The sequence below is a fragment of the Conger conger genome, chromosome 6 (assembly GCF_963514075.1).
Source record: "Conger conger chromosome 6, fConCon1.1, whole genome shotgun sequence".
Lineage (NCBI taxonomy): Eukaryota > Metazoa > Chordata > Actinopteri > Anguilliformes > Congridae > Conger > Conger conger.
Window position 1 is genome coordinate 42,865,749 of NC_083765.1, and position 23,123 is coordinate 42,888,871.

Genomic DNA, 23,123 nt, shown 5'->3' on the forward strand with positions numbered 1-23,123 from the left:
GTAATGCTAATCCCGGGAGCATCTATTGAGTAATGGTGGCGCAGGTACAAGTCGAATGTAATCACTCCCGAGGTCCGCGTAAGTTGCAAACCCAAATTTCTAAATTATATTTTAGTCAGATAAACGAGTAAAACTATAGTAACCACTAAGCGTACAATACGGCCCCGTTTGAGAACGGAGAATATTAAGAATTGTACTGATCCGTTTCTGGCCAGCTATAAGCGGGATATGGGGCAGGTCAATCCATATCCGACCCATGGCAACGGACCCGGTATATTCTTAAACATAATTGTGCTCTGTTCTTGTACGGAGGATAATAATTAACCCAACTAATGTTCTCCCAGCAACGCCAGAAGGAGAAGCACGCAAATCCCCCTTCGGCCCCCGCTAAATTCCGTCATTGGGTTAGCTGTGGGGTTTTACAACGCGTATGTGTATGTGTACATGCCTTTTTTGCATTTGGACATCACAGTTTCACATGTGAATTGAACATTTTCACATGTGACTGAAGTATTCACATGCAAAGACAAGCAATGTGACATGAAATCAGAAGAAATTCCGCATGTTCTGACTGTGACTGACTTTTTCAAACGTGAACAACAATTTTCACATGTGAAAACAAAACATCCAAATAGCATGTGTGTGTGTGTGTACATGCTCCTGCGTGTATGTGTGTGTGTGTGCATGCCCCTGCTTGTATGTGTGTGTATGTGCGTGTGTGTGTGTGTGCATGCTCGTGCATATATGTGTGTGTTTTCATGCTCCTGCGTGCGTTTGTGTGTGTGTGCATGCCCCTGCGTGTATGTGTGTGTATGTGCATGTGTGTGTGCATGCCCCTGCGTGTATGTGTGTGTATGTGCATGTGTGTGTGTGTGTGTGTGCGTGCGTGTATGTGTGTGTGTGTGCATGCTCGTGCGTGTATATGTGTGTGTGTGTGTGTTCATGCTCCTGTGTGCGTGTGTGTGTGTGTGTGCATGCTCCTGCTTGTATGTGTGTGTGTGTGTGTGTGTGTGTGTTTGCCTACGAGTGTGTGTGAGTGTGAGAGCGTGCATCACAAAGACACACAGCCGCTGTAACCATGGAGATGGAGCGGAGCGTCTCCGCTGACTCGCACGTCTGTTCTAACTTGGCTCTGGACCCGGCAGGTGCCCCGCCCCCGTCCACGAGAACCCGTCCCGGTGGAGAGCGCTGCTAGCCCAAACGCAACGAGACGCCAAGCCGCCTGCGGCCCGCCGGAACACTCTGCCCAAGATACGGAGGCTCCGCGGCCGAACACGGAAGATCGGCGGGCACGTAAACACCACAAGCGGGCTCACGCGGAGACACGGGGAGGGGGCGGGAGTTCTGGGAACCTTCCCAGCACAGTGAACCCCCTCTAGATCAGCCAGCAGCGATACGTGTTTACTGTTTAACTCTATTAATGTACTGCAGCGTGCTTTCACAATATTTACCAATACAACAAAGAAGCCAAAATACGGTAAATGGACTGAATTTACACAGCGGATCTACTGTTCGTGATGCTGGCCCAAGTAGAACAGACTGCTGACTCTAGCAGCTGATTTGTGGAAGAAAAGGAGATAAAATGGGCTAAAAGTGCAGGCAGGGCCGTGGGGATCCAGCGTGTGGCTGTGAAGCTCATGTCAAAGAGCGAGTGAACAGAGAGAGTGAAGAACTGGGAAACAAAAGAAGTAGAAAAAGAATATGAAAGAAGGGAAGAGAGAAGAATGAGAAATCAGGGAGAATCAACGGGAAAGAGATAAAGAGAGAGGGGGAGAGAAAGACGGAAGGAAGAGCGGGTGGGAGAATGTGAGAGCGATAGAGGGAGAAAGGCAGAGACAGGAATGCCAGGACAGAGTTGGTGGATGGCTGACAGATTAATGGCTCTCAGCCAGTGTGTATCAAAGCTCCATCAGTCATGGGAGCATACGCAGAGACAGATGTGTTAACCCCCCCCCCCCACACACACACACACACACCATACACACACACCCACATACACACACCATACACACACACTCACACACACACCATACACACACACTCACACACACACACACACACACTCACACACACATACACATACACATACACATACACACACACTCACATACACATACACACCATACACACACACACCCACATACACACACCATCCACAAACACTCACACACACATACACACTCGCACACACACACTCACACACCATACACACACACATCATACCCACATACACACACACACACCCACACACATTCACACACACACCCACACACACACACACACACACACACACACACCATACACACATACACACTCACACACCATACACACATACACACTCACACACCATAAACACACACTCACACACACACACTGCATATAGCCCCTGGGGTCCACAACTCGGAGGGAACACCCCAAACACCCCAGACCCTTAACATCTACTTTTATAAAATCAGCACTTGCACAAAATAGATTCACCCTGTAATAATGTCTGACACACGTGTGTAAATAATAAATGGACAGCCTTTCACTGTAAGGTGTGTCTGTGAATGGGTGAATGAGAGGCATTCATTGTGAAGCATTTTGGATAACAGCATGAATGCAGTCCATTCACCATTACCACACGTGTGTCTCTGGAGCAGGAGAGATGAGCACAGGACTCAACGACTCGCCTTTAGTCAGGAAAAATTAAAGAAGAAGAAAAGACGGGCTTGGCGCCAGGCGTCGTGCTGCGGAGCTGAAGGGCGGTTCTTCTCATCTCTGCGTCGACAGCGCCGTCTCCCTCCCTCCGATGAGAGACCAGCCTGTCACATTGCAGCACTAAATTTAGACGTCTCCTCCGCTCAGCTTCCACGCACCTGAGCACCCGGGCTCCTCCACTCTCCGTGTGAAATCTTAGAGCCTCACCTTCTTCTTCTTTTGTTTCTGTCTTTCCTGGGCCCTGCCCTCAGCTCACACCACCCCCCCACCCCCCGCCAGTCCTCCAGCCCTCCCCCAGGAGGTTATAGACCGCTACAGCCTGGTCCACATCCACACATCCTGGAGCTGCTGACGCATCACCATGCCTCTCTAAACGGTTTCCTGTTTTTCCCCTCCTATGGACTTACGGATATTAACTAACTAAATCTGTCCACCCAGTTCTATTTGTTAAGACATTGTTATATTTGTTGTAGCCTCGCCGGCCAGCGGAGGATGTACTCCCCCACTATAGGCGGGTTCCTCTCCACATTTCGTCCCATGAGGGGAGGGGGTTTTCTCCCCGCTGTTTGAGGGTTTTATTTTATGGATTTATTTTTATCTCACTCGCTCACTCGCTTGCTATTTTGGGGGTTCAGGTCTGGTGTTCGCTCTTCTGCGACTCTGTTTGGTGTCTTTGTGACTGTCTTCTGTAAGAAGTGTGAAACAAATAACATTGAAATTGAATAGAAATAATAAATAAGAGATTGGTGATGCAGCTGTAGAGGAGTCTTCACAGGAGATTACCAACACTCCCCTAACCCTGTGGCTGAGGAACTCTTCACAAATATTAAGCTGACCACTCTGTAAGCTGATTACTGGGTAATTTCAGTTTCATTACTATGTAATTAACATGACTATATCCTGTCACAGCCTGGAATGAGATGCTGAGTAAGTACTCTGGTCCCCCTATCCCTGTCACTGAAATGCCAACCCAAATGAAAAAATCAGACCAGGAATCAGGCCTTCTATGGTCACGTGTGTACAGGCCAGTGGAAAAATTGCCTGCAGTTACATGCCTGCTGCAGTATTTGTTTTCAACTTTAAAAAATAATTGTGCCAGGCTGCCTTAAAATTAGCACTAATTAATGTCAACAACTTCTCATGTTCACTGAAGATGTTAAGGTAGCTCAGGTACTAACTTTTGAAAGTTGAAACAAGAATCTTTTTTTACAGTGTGCTGCTACAAAGACCAGTAAATACACTAAATAAGGATAGCTGGAGCACACAGAACTTTACGCACATGTAATGGAAAGAGGAGACTGATATTTGGATACTTATGAAGCCTAGCTTGCTCAGTGCCTAAGATCAGTTTGTATTGTTCTGGCTGTGGAGAGCTAGCCCATTCATCTTTATAGTAGCTGTGTGAGGCACTGGTTTTCTGTCCCCAATGTTTGTTCGGAGCAGGAAGGGTTGGGGTTAGGAGGTTAAGGGTTAGGGTTTAGGTTAGGGTAAGGGTTATGAAGTTAAAATAGCAGCAAGAAGGGAGAGACGTGCCACTACCCAGAGAGAAAAACCTGCACTCATTTACTATGTTCTCATTTTCCACTGTTTCTTTTTGATGGACTGCATGGGGGAACAAATGAGATTCGACTTGACACGATCCCTTACTACAGAACTATTACACCTCTATTACAATGCTACTACAACTTTATTACAGGCGAGAGACTTATTGCTTAGAGACTAGAGGAGAGGACTACTGAGTCCCCCCCCCTCCGGGTCCTGATAGGTAATACATGGTCCTCCGACTGACTCAGCAGAGAGCGAGAGAGAGAGGGAGAGAGAAAGAGAGAGCGTGAGAGAGAGGGAGAGAGAAAGAGAGAGCGTGAGAGAGAGGGAGAGAGAAGTACAGTAAGAGAAAGAGAGAGGTGGGGGAGACTTTTCTCAACTTATAAATGACAGAAAGAACAAAGTCTGCCTGCTTATCTCAAGGCCGGATCTGCGTACGACAGCAACTTTTAACGGTTCAAAGAGGCGTTCTTTGTGTGCGAGCTCTGGGCTCATTTCGCTCTTCCCTCAGACCGTTACTGTGGGCTTTGAGGTTCAGGGGCTGGTTGCTACGACGGCTTCATCCAGCACACGTTCTGTCACTGTGGATGATAATCCTGCTCGGGTCGAAGGGTCCGATAATGCCTAAATGTGAGGTCACAATGATGTCATAATGTACTGCAGTAGGCCAGTTGGAAGCACAGTGACTGGGTGAGAGGTTCAGATTCAATGTAAGCTTGAAAATATATACTCAATAAACTAAGCTATTAATGTCAAAAGGGCTTATTCTGGCCACATGCCACACGCAGTCTGCTCTTAGTTTTCATATTCATTTCTCACCGCAGCCAGCACTGCATACAACACATTCTGAGCAAGGTTTTCCTTTTACCCACATTCCATATGTCGAAGAGTAAGAATTAGCGAGAAAGAAATTTAGAAGAGAAGGATTGAGAGAGAGAAAGGGAGAAAAGAGAGGAGGGCAAGAGTGAAAGTAGCTGAAAGAGACAGGGCGATGAAATGAAATCACAGCTGAGCTTCAAAGAGAATCATGCTCTTCTCCCTCTCTCTCTCTCTCTCTCTCTCTCTCTCACAGAAGAGCATCTCTCCGTTTGCGGAACTACTGCCTGGAGCGTGAATTCATGCAGAATTATTCCGCATTCAAAACAGAGAGATTACCCGCGGCCCCATTAAAACAGCTACGGCTGTTTGCTGAAATATTAATGTAGACCTGTTTAACTGAAACGATGAGCGAGGACGAGCTCCACGCAGGAGCGCTGCTGGGAAATGTCAATGAAAAGCAAACATTACTAATCCACGCGTGCAGACGGCAGCAGTGCTGGATCCTGCCCTCCATTTTACACTCGGTGCTCCATCACTGTGATCGGACACCAGAAACAAATAATAAACTGGCCAGAAATCATCAGAGAGGCTTAAAATAGATTCATTTGGCTCTTATAGTATGTCACTGCCACACACTAAGTGCATATTGCTATTAGTATACGGCTACAGTAGGTAATGTAACACTTAATAGATAACAGTAGATAATTGTCCCCGTGAGAATGTTAGGCGGCCTACGTTAACTTGCTTTTATTGAGTGGCATTTGTCAAGTGTCACAAGGACACATTGTGTGTTATACATGCTGTGCACCCCACAGTCACACATACAGTGCTTCTGAAAAATATCACCAAAATGTTTTGGAGACATGAGTGAGGAAAAACTTCCTCATTACTGCGAAACATTGAATTTGTTTCAATGGTGCGCCGTTTTGAATAAACTTTTCATTTCTCACAGAGCCTTGAAATTCTGACAGCACACCGAGGATGACGCAAGCTCTCTACTTGCGCTTGAAACTGAAGATATTTTATCAGTCTGTCGTGTTTCCGTCACGGATAATTGTTGACCAGTGCGCCTTAGAAAACTTAGCAATTGTATTCCACGCGAATGGAACTAGAAGAGTTATATAAGCCTGACAGCCACACACACTGCATTCCCAATTAATGGTTTTCAATGCGCTGTCCAGGCCTACTGGTACTTGGACAGCAGCTGTGCCTGTTCCCTCTACAGACAGGGAGGCCTACAGGACCGCGGACAGCAGCTGTTCTTGTGCACATGCATGCGATGGGCTCAGCTTCTGTTGCCTTCATCTCATCAGGCCCTTAACAAAAGCACATCCTATCACAGCTTGATCTGTTTGAGCCAACAAATGACATTACAGTCATTTAGCAGACACCTTTATCCAAAGTCACTTACGGTTGATTAGACTAAGCAGGGGACAATGCCCCCTGGAGCAATCTGGGTTGCCTTGCTCAAGGGTCCAACAGCTGCCCAACAGAGTTTATCCAGACTACACTGGGGCTTGAACCAAAAACCATCTGGGGCCCAGTCATGTAGCTTAGCCACTACACTAAAGGCCTGGGTTTTGGGCTTTGAGTTTGTGTGTGTGCCGTTCACTCTCCCTGCAGCTGATTGGCCACACAGACCTGTCACAAGGTGGGAGGGAGGAGCTGACCTGTGGCGGTGCTGATGTTCCTCACACTCTCTCTGGCGCTGACCCGGTTATTGGGGGGGTAGTCCGGCACCGGTGGCGCGTAGCGAGTGTCTGGCACACGCGGGCTGGTCTTACTGGGGTACGGCCTGAGAGAGAGAGAGAGAGAGGGGGGGGGGAGAGAGTGGGGAGAGAGAGGGAGAGAGAGAGAGGGGGGAGAGAGGGAGAGAGAGGGGAGAGAGAGGGGAGAGAGAGGGGGGGAGAGAGAGAGGGGAGCGAGAGGGAGAGAGAGAGAGGGGGGAGAGAGGGAGAGAGAGGGGGGAGAGAGGGAGAGAGAGGGGGCGGGGGGAGAGGGAGAGAGGGGGGGAGAGGGAGAGAGAGAGGGGGGAGAGAGAGGGAGAGAGGGGGGGAGAGAGAGGGAGGAGAGGGGGTGGGGGGAGAGGGAGAGAGAGAGGGGGGGAGAAAGGGAGAGAGAGAGGAGGGGAGAGGGAGAGAGAGGGGGGAGAGGGGGTGGGGGGAGAGGGAGGGGGGAGGGAGAGGGGGAGGGAGGGAGAGAGAGGGGTGAGGGGATAGGGAGAGAGGAACAGAGGGGGAGAAAGAGAGGGAAAGAGAGAGGGAGGGGGCGAGAGGGGGGGTGGGGGAGAGGGGGAGGGGGAGAGAGAGACAGAGAGGGGAGGGAGGGGGAGAGAGGGGGGAGGAAGAGAGGGGGAGAGAGGGGGGACTTTAGCACTTTGTGACAATGTGATTGTAAATCCTATTGTAAATCCACGATCAGGACATTTTGATATCCTGTAACAAAATATCCTGATGGTGGGGGAAGGAGAGAGAGAGGACGGGGTAGGTTGAGAGAGTTTCCAGATTTAGGTCTGAGCCACATCCAGCCGTTCTTACGATTAGTAACGCTGTGCGCTGCAGAGTTTTGCTATGACAGTTGACGCAATTTGTCACCGTTGCTATGGCAAAACTGTGTAAAGTCATGGTACCTAGAAAGTGGAAAAAAACAAAGGGGGGAGGAGGGAATAAAAAAGCACCCGAGGGTAGGGGGGCGGGGGGAATAAATGGGTGAAGGTGTGAATTAATTATCACACTAATCCTTCATTAGCAATCAGAGAGATTAATTATTTCTTCTTTGTCACAGTGAGATACTGAAGAGGAAAGTATGACAGTCATCCGCCCTGCGCCCAACTCCACCGACGCTGCTGTTGTCGTTCGAGAGAGAAGATGGCCGACGCGATACCCAACAACAAAGCGACACTTTTCCAGACTAATTCCACATGATGAAGCAGCCAATACAGGACAAGTGCCCGGCCAATTAAACGGCAGGAACGCGGCTCAGTAGTCCCGCCTCCGGACGATGCAAAGCTCACCCTGATTGGCTGTGCTGTTCGTCGATGGCATCCACAGCGCTTTCCACAGAGTTCAGCAGGGACTGGATCTGATTGGCCGACTCCTTCAACAGGAAGCGGGTCACAAACTGCTCCACATTGGACCCTCGTTCGTAGACCTGGAGAGAGTTACAAAAAAATGGTATTTTTCAGATTTGTCCAAAACATTATGAATTTCGTAAACCACTCCCTTGGTGTCATGGTTGATGCTCTTTAAGAAGATGGCAGCCAGTTTGCAGAAGGAAATGTGCACCTCTCACTGGTTAAAGGAGCTGTGAAAGGTGCACTGTGAGTGCCTAAGATGGTGGCAGGAATGAAGGTGGAGGTTACAGGACGTTTGCTGTAAAACAGCCGACGTAAACCTGCAGTGCCTAGGCTCTGGGTCTAAGCTCCAGGTTGGTTAAAGGTACGCCACTTTCAGACAAGCAACTAAGTGCCATTTTTGGCAACCTCCCCCACCAACAAAAACTGATTCAGTTACATGATGGAGTTCTCCATGAAGTGAAATGTTCAGTGCAAACTCAAGGTGAGTTTTATACGTTTTATACTCAGAGTCCAATAGGGATTATGTGTGACCTGTCAGCGTCCTTTGAACTCAGCGTTTTACTTTGAACCGCAATCCACTTCCCACACTCCCCACCCTCAGAACCACTTCCCCCAAAGCTTCACCCCCCACTGGCCAACTTCCCTCTCCCACAGTCACAACAGAGAGAGAGAGAGAGAGAGAGAGAGGGGGAGAGGGGGATGAGAGAGAGAGGGAGAGAGGGAGAGAGATGGGGAGAGAGAGGGGGGAGAGAAGGTGAGAGAGAAAGGGAGAGAGAGGGGGCGAGAGGGGGGAGAGAGAGGGAGAGGGAGAGAGAGGGGGGAGAGAGAAGGAGAGAGAGGGGGAGAGAGGTGGGAGGGAGAGAGAGGGAGAGAGAGGGGGAGAGAGGTGGGAGGGAGAGAGAGGGGGGGAGAGAGAGGGAGAGGGAGGGGGAGAGAGGTGGGAGGGAGAGAGATGGGGAGAGAGAAAGGGAGAAAGAGAGGGGAAGAGAGGGAGAGAGAGGGGGAGAGAGGGAGAGAGTGAGAGAGGGAGAGAGAAGGAGAGAGAGGGAGAGAGAAGAAGAGAGAGGGAGAGAGAGGATGAGAGAGAGGGTGAGAGGGAGAGAGATGGGGAGAGAGAGGCAGAGGGAGAGAGAAAAGGAGAGAGGGGGAGAGAGGGAGAGAGTGAGAGAGGGAAAGAGACAGAGAGATAAAAAATAGACAGAGAGAGGGGGAGGAAGATAGAGAATAGACAATGTTAATTTCATTATACCACCGTCAGGGAGAAAAAAGCTTTTAAAAGAGGAAGATTTGAAAGCTGAAAGCTTTACATTGAGTAAAATGCAGTTTCCACAGAGCATGTGATCCGATTAGCTCCCAGAATGCATGTCATGCAATACCGATCTCCCATAAAAAGGAGAAAAACAGGGCTTTAATTCAACGCTGGACTGGGAGGGAGATGGGGCATCATGTGGGAGATGAAACACTGCAAGGATTTAAGACGCTGAAATCAAAATTCACTTTTTCCTCAATTTCATCTGTCAAAACCATACGAACACTACTTATATATTCCAAAAAAGATATAATATTGCAATGCACAGTATGTTTTCCCACCTATGTTTATTTCCATTCACTTCCTGGAAAACAAGATTTTATATTGCATGTATGTTGATCAAATGACTGCAAATTTTCCCTCCAATCAAAATACTTTTCACACAGTGGCGCGCATCCTCATTTGATGTCAGTCAGACCAATTCCCCGCCCTTCAATATCTCCCCGAGAGATCTGTTCCACTCGTGTATACACGTATACATACGCCATATCTCGGAAGCTAGTGCTGCTCTAACCTCCATTTCATCCTGTCTTTATAGGGCTTGGGTAAAATGAACGTTCCTGCAGTGCTGCCCCCTATTGGCCAAATAGACTCTACAGCCCGTTTGGGAAGTGAAATATACCGTCCTCTCCTTCTCCACCTCAGCTGGTGAGTGGTGAGTGTTCTGGCACAAAATGGCTGCCGCGCATCACCCATCTAGTCCACTCACCAAGCACTTTATTAGGAACATTTTTTAACTTTATTACACCAACTTATTCATGCGATTATCTAATCAGCCAATTGTGTGGCAGCAGTGCAATGCATACAATGATGTAAATACGAGTCAGGAGCTTCAGTTAATGTTCATGTCAACCATCAGAATGGGGGGGGGGGGAATGTGATCTGAGTGACTTTCAAGCACACTTGTCTCTAGAGTTTGCAAAGGATGGTGCAAAAAAAAATAAAAATCCAGTGAGGAGCAGTTCTCAGACAGAAACACCTTGTTAATGAGAGACATCAGAGGAGAATGGCCAGACTGGTCAAAGCTGACAGGAAGGTGACAGTAATGCAAATAACCACACATTACAACAGTGGTATGCAGAAGAGCATCCCTGAATACACAACGCATCAAACCTATAAGTGGGTAGGCTACAGCCTAAAAAATAAGTCTAGTAAATACCTAATAAACACAACTCAACTCAACTCACAGAGTGTATACTGCACATATATGGAGTTTCTGAAAAATATAATGAAAATATAGCATAATGACCTTTTAAAGGTGTGACACTGGAGGCAGCTGCTCTGTGTGCTGTAGTGGGCGGGGGTGTGGTTTGTCTTTTTGGGGAGAAATTGGACTGGATTGGGGGGGTTTACGTAGGCAGGGCATTGTGCTGAAACAGATGTGTTCTGCCCACCATGCGGAGGACAAACAGGCCTGTCGTCACTGCACGCCCGACCTTGTGTCCGTAATTTTGAAAAATAAAAAATAAATTATCTGCATGATTAAAATTGCCAGGATAAGACAGCAACCCACAATTATGATTCAGATGCTGCTGTTGTTAGTGGTTTTTTAGGGGAGAGCTGGTATTATTCTTACCCTCGCCCCCACAACCCCCCTAATTCACACATACACACACACACACACACACTACACACAAACACACACACAGTACAACGCACATTTGCTGGGTTAGCTAGCGCTAATGCAGGGGTAAGCTATTGCTAATGCTGGGTCAGCTAACGCTAACAAAGGGTAAGCTATTTGACAAGGTCTGTTTTTGGGTTGTTCTATAGCTCCATTTTAATGCATGCATCTTATGTTATGTTATATTTGCAAAGGATGAATTCTGCACAGATATTAGAAAGCATCTTTTCACACAGAGAGTGGTCACTGTATGGAATAGCTTGCCAGGACATATACTGGAGGCAGAGACACTGGAGGTTTTTAAGACCAGGCTTGATACGGTGCTAGATACAATTTAGCCTTATGTTATGTTATATTACTGTATGTAATTTTATGTTATCTTACAGTATGTTATGTTATTATCTTATGTCATGTTATGTTATATCACTGTGTGTTATGTTACATTACTGTATGTTATGTTATGTTATATTACTGTATGTTATGTTATGTTACATTACAGTATGTTATGTTGTGTTATATTACTGTATGTTATGTTATGTTACATTAATGTATGTTATGTTGTTATCTTATGTCATGTCATGTCATATTACTGTATGTTATGTTGTAATGTCATGTTATGTTATATTACTGTGTTATGTTATGTTGTTATGTCATGCTATGTTATATTACTGTATGTTATGTTATGTTGTTATGTCATGTTGTTATGTCATGTTATGTTATATTACTGTATGTTATGTTATGTTGTTATGTCATGTCATGTTATATTACTGTATGTTATGTTACTATGTCATGTTATGTTATATTACTGTATGTTATGTTATGTTGTTATGCCATTGCCAGTGTCTTTACCACACATTCCTCCCTTGGGTCTGTGGAATACAGTACCTACACTCTCAGAAATAAAGGTACAAATGCCAGCCATATATAATTCATTTGTACGATACTGTACAAAGGCTACATTCGGGAAATTTGATCCTTGAAGGATAAAAATTTACCTCCACTGTCACTTGATTTCAGAGTGTTCATTCAGGGGGATACCTTTGTTGCCACACATTGCATATATTAGTTAGTATTTTTTTTAACAAAGATCACACAACCCTTCTTTGAGAGCGAGGTGTTCACCTCTATGAACTCAAGGACTCTGTAAAATCTTTAGGTGTGTCACACTTCCACAAAACATCACCAAAACTGCACCATAGACACTCCAGGTGTCTAGTGTAACAGCTTTATCTTCTCTCTTTACCAATACTGCTGTGAATGGTAAATGGATGGCATTTATACAGCACCTTTATCCAAAGTGCTGTGCAGTTGATGCTTCTCATTCACCCATTCATACACCAACAGCAATTGGCTGCCATGCAAAGCTCGTCAGGAGCATTTGGGGGTAAGGTGTCTTGCTCAGGGACACTTTGACACACCCAGGGTGGGATCGAACCGGCAACCCTCTGACTGCCAGACGACTGCTCTTACCTCCTGAGCCAATGTCGTTATTATTAGTCTTCTTACGTATTAGTCTATGTAATAACTGTAAATATTATACAGTATACGTGTGTTGTCAGCAGTAGTTCCCACTTATTATTTATTGTCATATAAATCAATAACACTGCACTGAACACTGCAGCCACAGCAATGGTTTCTACACACAGACTCTGGCGACATGAATGTATGTCATGCCAATAAAAGTGAATGCAAATTGAATTGGGAGGTGTGTGCTTGTGTATATGTGCGCGTGTATGTGCATGTGTGGTATGGCCGTGTGTGCATGTTTGTGTATGTGTGTGTATGTGTGTGTATGTATGTCTGTGCATGTGTGGTATGTGTATATGTGTGTGTGTGTGTGTGTGTGTGTGTGTCTGTGGCATGTGTATGTGCGTGTGTGTGTGTGTGTGTGTGTGCGCACATGTCTGCGTTTATGTGTCTGGGGAAAGGGAGAGTCCTTCAATGTGTGTTTTCTCCCCTTGCAACTTAATGTGATCATTTGGGAAATGGCATTAATTCCTGTGTAGCATAAAGAATTAAACTGAGAGAGAGAGAGAGAGCGAGAGAGAGAGAAAGAGTATGAGACACAGAGACAAGAGAGAGTGAGAGAGACAGGGAATGAGTGAGAATGAGAGAATGAGAGAGAGAGACAGCAAATGAGAGGGAATGAGAGAATGAGAAAGAGAGAGCCCCAGAAGAGTGGTGGAGACAGCGAGGTGAGAGAGGGCAGTATCTCTCTTGTCTGGGGCACGGTGTGGAGATGCATCACTGTAATTAACTCCTGCTGCCACACTACACTAAAGCTAATATCTACACCCCCGCATATATGCACCTCTCCGCACCTCTCCGACAATCGCACGGCTGTCTCTCCCCCGAAGTTCCCGCTTCTCATCTCGAGCTGCCCGCCACGGTCCCCGCGTACAGTAAAACGCTGTTGCTTAGTAACATTTTGACTCCTGTTGCTAGGATACAATTAATTTCTTTCAAGCCCCGATCGGGCGCTCGGCGTCTGGGCCGGGGGAAAGTTTGCGGCTCAAAATAGATCAAGTGTAAGCGCGGCGCGTAACGCCATTTTAATGAGGCGGAGGAGCGGAGGAGGGCTGCTCGAGAGGGAGGCCGCGGCGCCGAGACCTGCTCCTCAAAATGTCCGCCGGCGTCTGATCCTCCGAAGAGCTGCCCGCGCCGCGGCGAGAAACCGCCCGTGACTTTTCTTATCGCGCGCGGCCGGCGGCTCACGCTAGCGCTGAGCGAGCGCAGGTGTCGTACCTGTCTGTCTGCGCTCAGCAGGTGCGCCTCTTTAACGACGGCGTCGGCCGAGCGCAGGTGGCCTCGTCCCGCGCCCGCCTCCGCACCCCGCGGCAGGCGCACCTGTCAAACACCCGTCACTCAACATCTCCTGATTACAGCAGGTGTTCGGTCCGACACTGGAGTCTGAATACAGCTGGCGAGACTGTATGCCCATTGCTAGCGTTTCTGTTATCTGTCTTTCCATAGAGGTAATGACTCGCCCAAAAATCAATCAACAACTACTGAGCGTCGGTCGTCCAACAGACAACACGCCACTGCCCGATAAATACAACTATAGCGCTAAATGTTACAATACAGCAATCGTTAGCTTCGTGATTTTGCTCATGCTCTTATCCAAAGTGACTCACCGTTGATTGGACTGATCTGACTCTGGCTACCCAGGGGCTTGAACCGCCAACCTTCCAGGACTCAGTCCAGCACTTCAGCCACTAGGCTACACTAGGCTGCCATTACAGCACTACAGGAAGATGTCACAGGTGAACCTGAGGGTGTGGGTCAACTCCCTCACTGGGAACATAATGATGGGCCAAAGGAAACAGTGTTTATAATCTGATCCACACTTCTGAACTGACCCCAAACTCAAACACTCCACATCAGTGGACCTTTCTGAAGGATGACTTCAGATTGGACAGAACAAAGTTAGAATTAACAGTTAGAATTAGTTTTAAATCCCCTAAACTAGTTTTGATTGACTTGGTAAACCACGACCTACATTGCTACAGACACATTCGGCCGTACCCTCTGCTCACTGCGCCAGTAATAGTCTGGCTGGCGGCAGTGAGCCCGGCTTCACTGATGCCGCGGCTCCAAGCCGGGGTATGAAGCGGCAGACGTATGAAACACAAGGGCTGTAGCCCGGGGTAAGAAGAACAGACAGACGGAGTTGATCAAAGCCCCATCCAAAAAGAAGAGACGGTTCTCCCTGGGCTCAACATCTCGCTGGCACAGATGAAAAAAAGCGGAGGATCCTTTCATACCGCTTCTCAGAGAACAGGGGGAACGCGTGACGAGTGACCTGGGAGACGCGATGAGGTTCACTGGGTTAAGGAGGACGAGAGCGCCATAAAACTAACTTTCACAGCTGGATTCAGGGGACAACTCCCCCGAGGGTGAGAGTGAAGGATGGGGGGACAGGGAGGAAATGAGAGAACAAGAGCAAGAGAGAAAGAGAAAGGATGAGAGTGAAGGATGGGGAGACAGGGAGGGAGAGCGAGAGAGAGAGGAACGGAATGATGAATTGAGAGAGAGAAAGGAGATGGAGAGTGTGAGTGAGAAAGAGAGAGGAAGAGAATGAGGAATTGAAGAAAAAGGATGGAGAGAGGCTGACAGAGAGAGAAAGAGATGCATTGGAATGGAATGAGGAATGGATAGAGAGAGGAATAGAGTGTAGAATGGACAGAGAGGGAGAAAGTGAGTGAGAGAAAGAGAGAGAGAGAGTGAGAGAGAGTGAGAGAAAGAGAGAGAAAGTGAGAGAGAGAGGGGATTCACTCAGAATAGCGTTAGCGTGGCAGGGGGCTGGGATGGGGAGATGATGGAGAGAGGGAGGGAGAGAGAGAGAGAGAGAGGAGGGGGATTCACTCAGAAACTCAGAATAACGTTAGTGTGGCAGGGGGCTGGGATGGGGAGATGATGGAGAGAGGGAGGGAGAGAGAGAGAGAGAGAGGAGGGGATTCACTCAGAATAGCGTTAGCGTGGTAGGGGGCTGGGCTGGGGAGATAATGGCGGATTCCGCCCTCGCCGTGCCGCAGTGAGCAGAGAGACGGATTGCACCAGCCGGGGATTAGATCCCCACTCGGCAGGAAAATGAGGAAAGCCAGAGAGGAGCGGGAGGAACGCTGGCCTCCTTTGTGTGCCCATGTCCCACATACTTAACCGTCCGCCGGGAGCGCTCACCGCTGAACGGGAGAGCATTCCGGAGGGAATTTAAATCGACTCACCCTGTAGAAAAGGAGGCCTGGACCCTCAGCCCTCCCTGCGCCTGTGGGGAACACTTGAGCATCCACAGAGATGGGAAATGAGATTCCTGATTATAGTCGGTCTGACCTTGGCGGGTCCCTGTAATCTCGTGTTTTTTTCCCCGCTGGGAATTTGCGGTGCCCTCGGGGACAACCGTCGGAAAAAGGGGCGCCCCGCCTCCCCCTCCTGCTCCCCGCCGCCGCAGAAATGGGCTGCGATTGCGGACCGCTTACGCCTAATCTGGGTAATGATCCAGAACGGATCTGCGAGGGCTTAGGACAGTCACCTTCACTGTCACACGCTTGGAAGAACATGATTAAGAAGCCACCTCAGGTCTTCACGCTCGTAACCCCGGGCTCATCAGGCCTGGCACTGCAGTGTCCTGCTAGTTTCCATTTCCACCCTAAAGACCACAAACCAGTTCAGACCCAGGAAACCAGACAAGGGGAGGCATTCGTATAATGAACACCTTTATCTGGTCAACCACAGTATGTGCCAGGTAACAGACCCTTAGAGCAGGGGGTCATCGCATCCAAACCCCAAGGATGCTGAGCTACCAGGCACCCTCACAGATCCAGGCTATGACTGTGTGCTTGTCCAGATGTAAACACTCTCAGGTAAGAAAAGGGGCTAAAAAGGTATGAATGCTTGTCGCTGGGGTGGTACCCTACAGGTACATAAAATTTTACCCCTAGCCAACAATATAGAATTAATTTGTACCTCTTTTGCTTGGAAAACATACTGATCTGTACCAAACAGAACATTACTGCACTTTCAGGGTGCATGTGGGAAATGTGATCGTTGAAGAACAGAAATGTACATCCACCGTCTCTGCGAGATTCTGAGAGCGAAGGACACTACAAAGGTGGGTTTGTAGTTCAGCCTTCAAATGTGAAGCCTTTTATAAATGAAGCGTACTGGTGGATATATATTTTTCCATAAAAGTATTCACTTCATAACAAGTTTGCTGCACAATGGAGCCCTGACTGCAGCACATCTCTGATAAAGGTACAGATGGTTGTTCACATCTGTCTCCTGAGAGCTGCAGTGTGAATCCTTCTTTTTTTCCGGCTCATGTAATGATGTAATGACTCAAAAGACACTGCGGGGGGTGGGGGGTGGGGGGTGAGGGGGGGTTAAAAAGTTTAAAAAGCCGCAATTTAGAGAATCGAATAAGGGGAACAGAAAGCGCCCCCTTTTTTTAATGCATTCTGCAAGACAAAAAAACTGTTCAACAGCATCTGCAGAAAGAATAGCCTCCCTTCTCACAAAAAAACAAAAAGAAAAAGAAAGAGAAAAGAAAAGAAAGGAAGACGGGTGACAGAAGGGAAGTGAGCGATGAATCCAGGCATTGTGGGAAGGACTCCGTGGCGCCTCTTCTTCTCTGGAACTGAACAGAGGAGTCACAGAGCCCAGAGCCTCTCCATTGAGGCTGAGGGCCTGCTGGAGGAGGTTAATAACGGAGGTCGTTAGCGATGAGCCGCGCTACTCCACTCAGGGGAAATAAACTCCCGTATGATAGTCAGGATGGCAAGCCCCCCTCCCTCGACCCCCGGCTGCAATCTCCACCCTCCAGCCACCAGGAGCTCCCACCCACGCACTTTACTACTCAGAAATAAACACAGTTACCATACACGCACAGAGCACTTTATTAGGTAGACCTGTACACCAGCTTGTTAATGCAAGTATTTCATCAGTGGCAGCATCTAAATGCATAAAAGCATGCAGATGTGGTCAAGGGGTTCAGCTGTTTTTCAGACCAAATTTCAGAATGGGATAAAAAATTGTTGACTTTGACCGAGTAATGATTTTTGGTGCCAGACAGGGTGGTTTGAGTATCTCAGAAACTGCTGATCTCCTGGGATCTTCACACACAACAGTCTCTAGAGTTTGTAGAGAATGGTGCGAAAAACAAAAAACATCCAGTGAGCAGCAGTTCTTCAGGCAAAAATGTTTTTCTTAATGAGAGTGGTCAGAGGTCAAAGCTGACAGGAAGGTGACAGTAATGCAAATAACCACACATTACAAGAGTGGTATGCAGAAGAGCACATTTGAACACATAATGTGTCAGTGGATAGGCTACAGCAGCAGAAAAAATAAGTCTAATAAAAACCTAATAAAGTGCTCACTAACTGTATGTCATCACTGACTCACTACACTTTTCTGGTCTTTTAATTGGCTCAAAGAAAGCAGTGACTGACAGCTTGTTGGAGCTCTACCCACTGGGGGAGTTGACAAGATGACCTCAGCCCTTCCTCAGTCTCAAAACCCTCCCCACTACTGGGCTGAACCTCGAACAGCGAGACAATTTACGTACAAAACGGACGACTGCCAAATCAAAGGGACGCACAGGAACCTGGATGTGGTGAAGACTCGGATTTCAAATTACAACTAACCCTGCAAGCTATGGATGAGGAGGGTGTGAGCTCAGGCCTAGAGAATGAGGGCACTTCCTGTTCACTCGCCTGATCCAATCCGGAAAGGTGAGTCGCTCAGACTCAATGAAATGACTTTCTTCTCGTCTTCTTCCTCCTCCTCATCCTCCTCCATGAACGTCATAAGTTTTGAGTTTTTAATTATACACTAGAATTCTCACAGCTGCACAGGAACAATTTAGACAGGAAGTTGTGTGTGTGTGTGTGTGCGCGTGTGGCGGCGAAGGTGCATGTCAATGTTTCTTTGATGAAAGTAAAGGTAAAAACAGCAGGGGTAGGGGGTAGGGGGTAGGATGAGGAGATAACAGCCCTTTAAAAAAAAGCAATCACAACAACAGCGTCTTAATTATAATTGCCAGCCAGCGCGTTTTCGCAGGCAATTTTAATCACGCAGATCATTTTTCAGCAAATTATCGACACAAAGCCCCCTCGTTCTCCAGGTGGAGGAGGACGATGGACGTCACTACGGTGAACAGAGTGGGTGTGGTTGCCCCGGAGACAGGAGCCCTGTCATTTCAGTGGGGTTTTTTTCCACAGGGCAGGAGACAGGTGTGGTTTTCAGACCATATAACTGGTGGTTGGATCAGTTTATCATCGAAAGTAGATTCTAAGGACAAAAGCGCCTTTATGGTCATGCTCTCCCACATCCACGGCAGAGGTGACAGTGCTGGTTGCATGAGTGTGAACATGACTGAGAATTCCTAATTGAGGAAAACTGTGGAAAATCATAGATTATAAGAAGGAAAGGGAAAATGTGGCCTTCCACACATTTTTACACAGCTCCTTCTTCAGGCGGCCTGTACCATAGTGGCTAAGGTACATAACTGGGTCCCGCAAGGTATGTGGTTCGATCCCCAGTGTAGCCATAATAAAATCTGCACAGCCGTTGGGCCTGATTGTCTCCTGCTTAGTCTAATAAACTGTAATAACTTTGGATAAAAATGTCAGCCAAATGACATGTAATGTAATGCCTAACTGTGTGAAACCCAGGAGGATGTATGTATTCTCTCTCTGTGCAATCATAAGCTATAGAGAGAGAGAAGGGTGGGCGGGGGTCCTCGTATTGTGATGGGGGCATCAAAGTGCAGTTACCCCCTATAATCAAATGCTGGAGCCTGTTTAGGAAGAGGAGGGAAGAAAATGCTTTCTTTTTTTTTTCTTTCAGCAAAATTACATTTTCAGCAGGAGAGGGCTCAATGTGTGTGTGTGTGTGTGTGTGTGTGAGAGAGAGTGTGTGTGTGAGTGTGTGTGTGAGAGAGAGAGTGTGTGTGTGTGGATGTGCGTGTGTGTGAGAGAGTGTGTGCATGAGAGTGTGAGAGTGTGTGTGTGTGTGTATGTGAGGAGTGTGGGTGTGTGTGTGTGTGAGAGAGAAAGAGAGAATTAAAAATAATAATTGCCTTTTAACTGAACACATTTTTAAAAGCTCTATTTAACGGCAGAGTAATTAAGAGAATAATAACTTCTGAAAGGCCTTAGAACATAAGTTTAAATTTAAAATAGCTAAAAAACAAGTTAACTAGCGCACAGTTACAGAAATAAACAGAAGCCCTGCTCTCTCTGCACACAGTTTCCCCAGGCGCTCAGTGCTGGATGGACCAGTCGCAACTAGTGTGGAAAGCGGAGGAAAGAAAATGTCAGAGAGAGGGAGGGGAGGGGGAGGGAGAGAGGGAGGGGAGGGAGAGAGAGAGGAGGGGGGAGGAAGAGAGAGAGGAGGAGGAGGGAGAGAGAGGAGAGAGGGAGAGAGAGAGGAGGGGGAAGGGAGAGAGAGGAGAGAGGGGGAGGGAGAGGCAGAGAGAGGGGGGGAAGAGAAAGAGAGAGAGATGAGGGGAAAAAGAGAGAGAAAGGAGGGGGGGGGGGGTTCTGCCCAAAACTGAGAGAGAGTTTGGCAATGGTGCAGCTTCATTCACATAATGTCTGTTCAGTGTTGAACTACAACGCAGAAACCACACCCTTACAGCGGACAAAGGCTGACACAAAATAGACCACGCGTGTCTGAAGAGGAGGCCCTGACTGCAGGAGCGGGATGCATGTCCTCGTGCAGTGAGAAAATCCCCTTAATTCCCAGGATTTCAAACGGCCTCCTGGAGTGACCTGCGAGCAGCTCAGATGATCATCAGCTGCTGAGAGAGCGCCGGACGGCTGGAGTACTGCCCCCAGCACAAACCCAAAATCAGACCAAATACTGCAGACATGCCACAGAAACCCTGTACGTACTGTACCAAGCTTCCTCATTACATGTGCATTCTACATTTACGCCTTGCTGCTCTGGCCGAGATTTCTTCCCATTGAGAGTTTTTTCTCACCACTGTTTGAGGGTTTTTTGTTTTTACCTCGTATGCTATTTGGGGGCTTAGGGCCGGTATTTTTTCTTTCCTTCTGTTACTCTGTAAAGCGTCTTTGTGGATAGTCTTCTGTAAAAAGCCTGCTAGACAAATAAAATGTAATTGAATTGAATACTTATTTCCTGAATTATGAAGGAAGTTTCCAGGCAACGCAGAGCTGAATTAGCCCCAGATGAGAGGCTGTTACAAGTGTACTGTAGGCTCACTAGAAACAAGGCCACCATAAAGACTCATTCCCCCACGATGCACTGCAGTTCCACAGAAACTAGCCCAGGAGTTGAGTTCCTTCCTGGCTGAAATTCCTCCAGTTCCGAGCCGGCAGAACAGAGGCGGAAGTCAGCTTCATCAGGGCACTGCAGGACCAAGTCCCGTTCCAGAGGAAACCAAATTATCCAATTATCCCCAAACACTCCTACAGGGACCGCTGGGACACTAACAGTGGAACACAGAAGACAAATAGAATGCTAGCCGGACCCAGCCCGGCCTGGCAGGAACACCTGTCACTGTCGCCGCGGTTACCAATTGCGGTCTAAATCACGTCAGCCTGACCACGGAGAGTAACAGGAGCGGAAACCACCGGGGCCCCCAGCCCAGCAGCGCAAAATGGCTTCAGTTCAAGACTTTTCCCTTTTCTTTGAGAGCGTGTCGGAAGAGAGAAAATCATGTTGCAGTGAAAATATTTTCTAAAATCGAATTTATTATATCGGTATTATATTGAATGTCGCTTGTACTGTTGCTGTCAGCATAGAAGAATATACTGTTTTTGAGATTAAGACCAGAAACTCATGTCGCCTACAGGGGACAAAAATGTATCCAGGATAAGGATCAGCAAATCACTGTGCCAGAAGGACAATAGCTGCTGGTTTCCCAGCCGTTATCCTGGGAGTCAGGTGTGAAGATTGTCTGGCCAATCAGTAACTCTAATTACCTACGAGAAAATAAAAGCAGGGCTGGATTTGGATTTGATGATCCCTGTCCTAGGAGGATATGTAGCTGAATGGCACAAACTGATAGAAAACAAACTGAGGGAGGATCAGAGTAGGAAGTGAACTGCTCATTTTTATCACACTGGTATTGCACGGTCAGGGAAGGACAGTAAACATTTTTTTATCTCTTAGACACAATTACATCACCGGCCAGCAACCCAACAGGGTCCACCAGCCGCCCAATCATAGGCTGGCAGTCAGTAAGTCCGCCAGGGTTATGCAAACCGGCACCACAGCGGTCCTCTAGCACGGGCTATTAAAAGAAGGTGGAACAGTTAGCGAACGGTCCTGCCACTAGGGGTCACTGCAGAGCCGAAAGACGAGAAAGCGAAAGATATTGGCAGAGTGACAGCTGGAAGGAATGCGTGCTAATGGTGTAGTTTGCATTCCAGTGTCCAAGGTAATAAATCACAGTCTCTCAAGTCAGATATTTCTGAATGTACTTGGGTGGCGTGGTGCGGTGAATAGCACTGTTGCTTCACGGGAAGGAGGTACAGTTTGAACCCAGGGCTGAATCCGGACAGAGGGCTGCCTTGCTGTGTGGAGGTCACATATCCTCCCCATGTCTGTCAGGTAATCAGGCCAAAGACATGCAGTAGGCCAACTGGAAAGTTGTGTAATGTGAGTCAATGGTGTGTGTGACCTGTGATGGATTGGCGATATGTCCAGTGTGTATTTTTGCCTCTCACCCAATGCATGATGGGATAGGCTCCAGCCCACCTCATGACCTTGACCGAATGGTAAACGGACTGCAGTTACATAGCACTTTTATAGAAAATATTGATAAAAGATTGGTAACAATCAGCTTGCCGGGAGCCATTGAGGGTTAGGTGTCTTGCTTAGGGACACTTCGACACACCCAGGGTGGGGGATCGAGCCAGCAACCCCCCGACTGCCAGACGACTGCTCTTACCTCCTGAGCCAATGTCAGCCTGACCAGGAATAAGAGGCTTAGAAAACGGATGGATGGACAATTGTTCCCACACCACTTGACTCCAGATACGACCTGTTTCGCCTCCCATACGGACTGCTCAACCTTGGGTCTCACCAGGACAACGTTCCCTTCGCTGACCTCAGCAGTTTACAGTTTGTAAACTTATATATCTGTTATGAGTCTGTCCGGGTTATGTACTGCTGGAGCGCAGTGTGTGAGAGCAGCTTCGTGTACTGAGTGTGACCGTCGGGGTGATACAAATCCTGTCCGCCCTCGCTGCCACGCAGACACACCGGGGTTGGACTGAACTGACCCGAGAGGAGGAGGAGGAGGGGGAGAGCTCACGATGAAGATTAACGCCGGGCCGGAACTCAACCGCGCTCGAATGGGGACGCGCTCCGTTCCCGTGTTTGACCAACTGAAACACGTTCGACAATGTCTCTCTTCATCACCCGCTCTGCCAGGGGCGGGCGCGGGTACAGCGTTCGGGTTCTGTGCTGTGGGACTCGAACAGGCTGCCCCCTACTGGCGGCGAGAAGCATTACCACCTGCGAGGCAGGTTACTAGGGACAGGCGAGGTGACTTCTCCATAGCAGCGCTGCCAACTGCT

The 23,123-nt window shown here is 48.0% G+C and overlaps 1 protein-coding gene across 2 annotated transcripts in view; it reads right to left on the bottom strand.

Annotated features, from left to right (window-relative positions):
* necab2 (N-terminal EF-hand calcium binding protein 2) overlaps positions 1 to 23,123 on the bottom strand; it is a 183,304-nt gene that overhangs the window by 83,269 nt on the left and 76,912 nt on the right. For both annotated transcript variants that reach the window (XM_061246264.1, XM_061246263.1), the window contains exons 6-7: positions 8,078 to 8,214; positions 6,735 to 6,859 (exon numbers count right to left, since the gene is read on the bottom strand). In XM_061246264.1, coding sequence (XP_061102248.1) covers positions 6,735 to 6,859; positions 8,078 to 8,214 — 262 coding nt within the window. The remainder of the gene's footprint in view (positions 1 to 6,734; positions 6,860 to 8,077; positions 8,215 to 23,123) is intronic.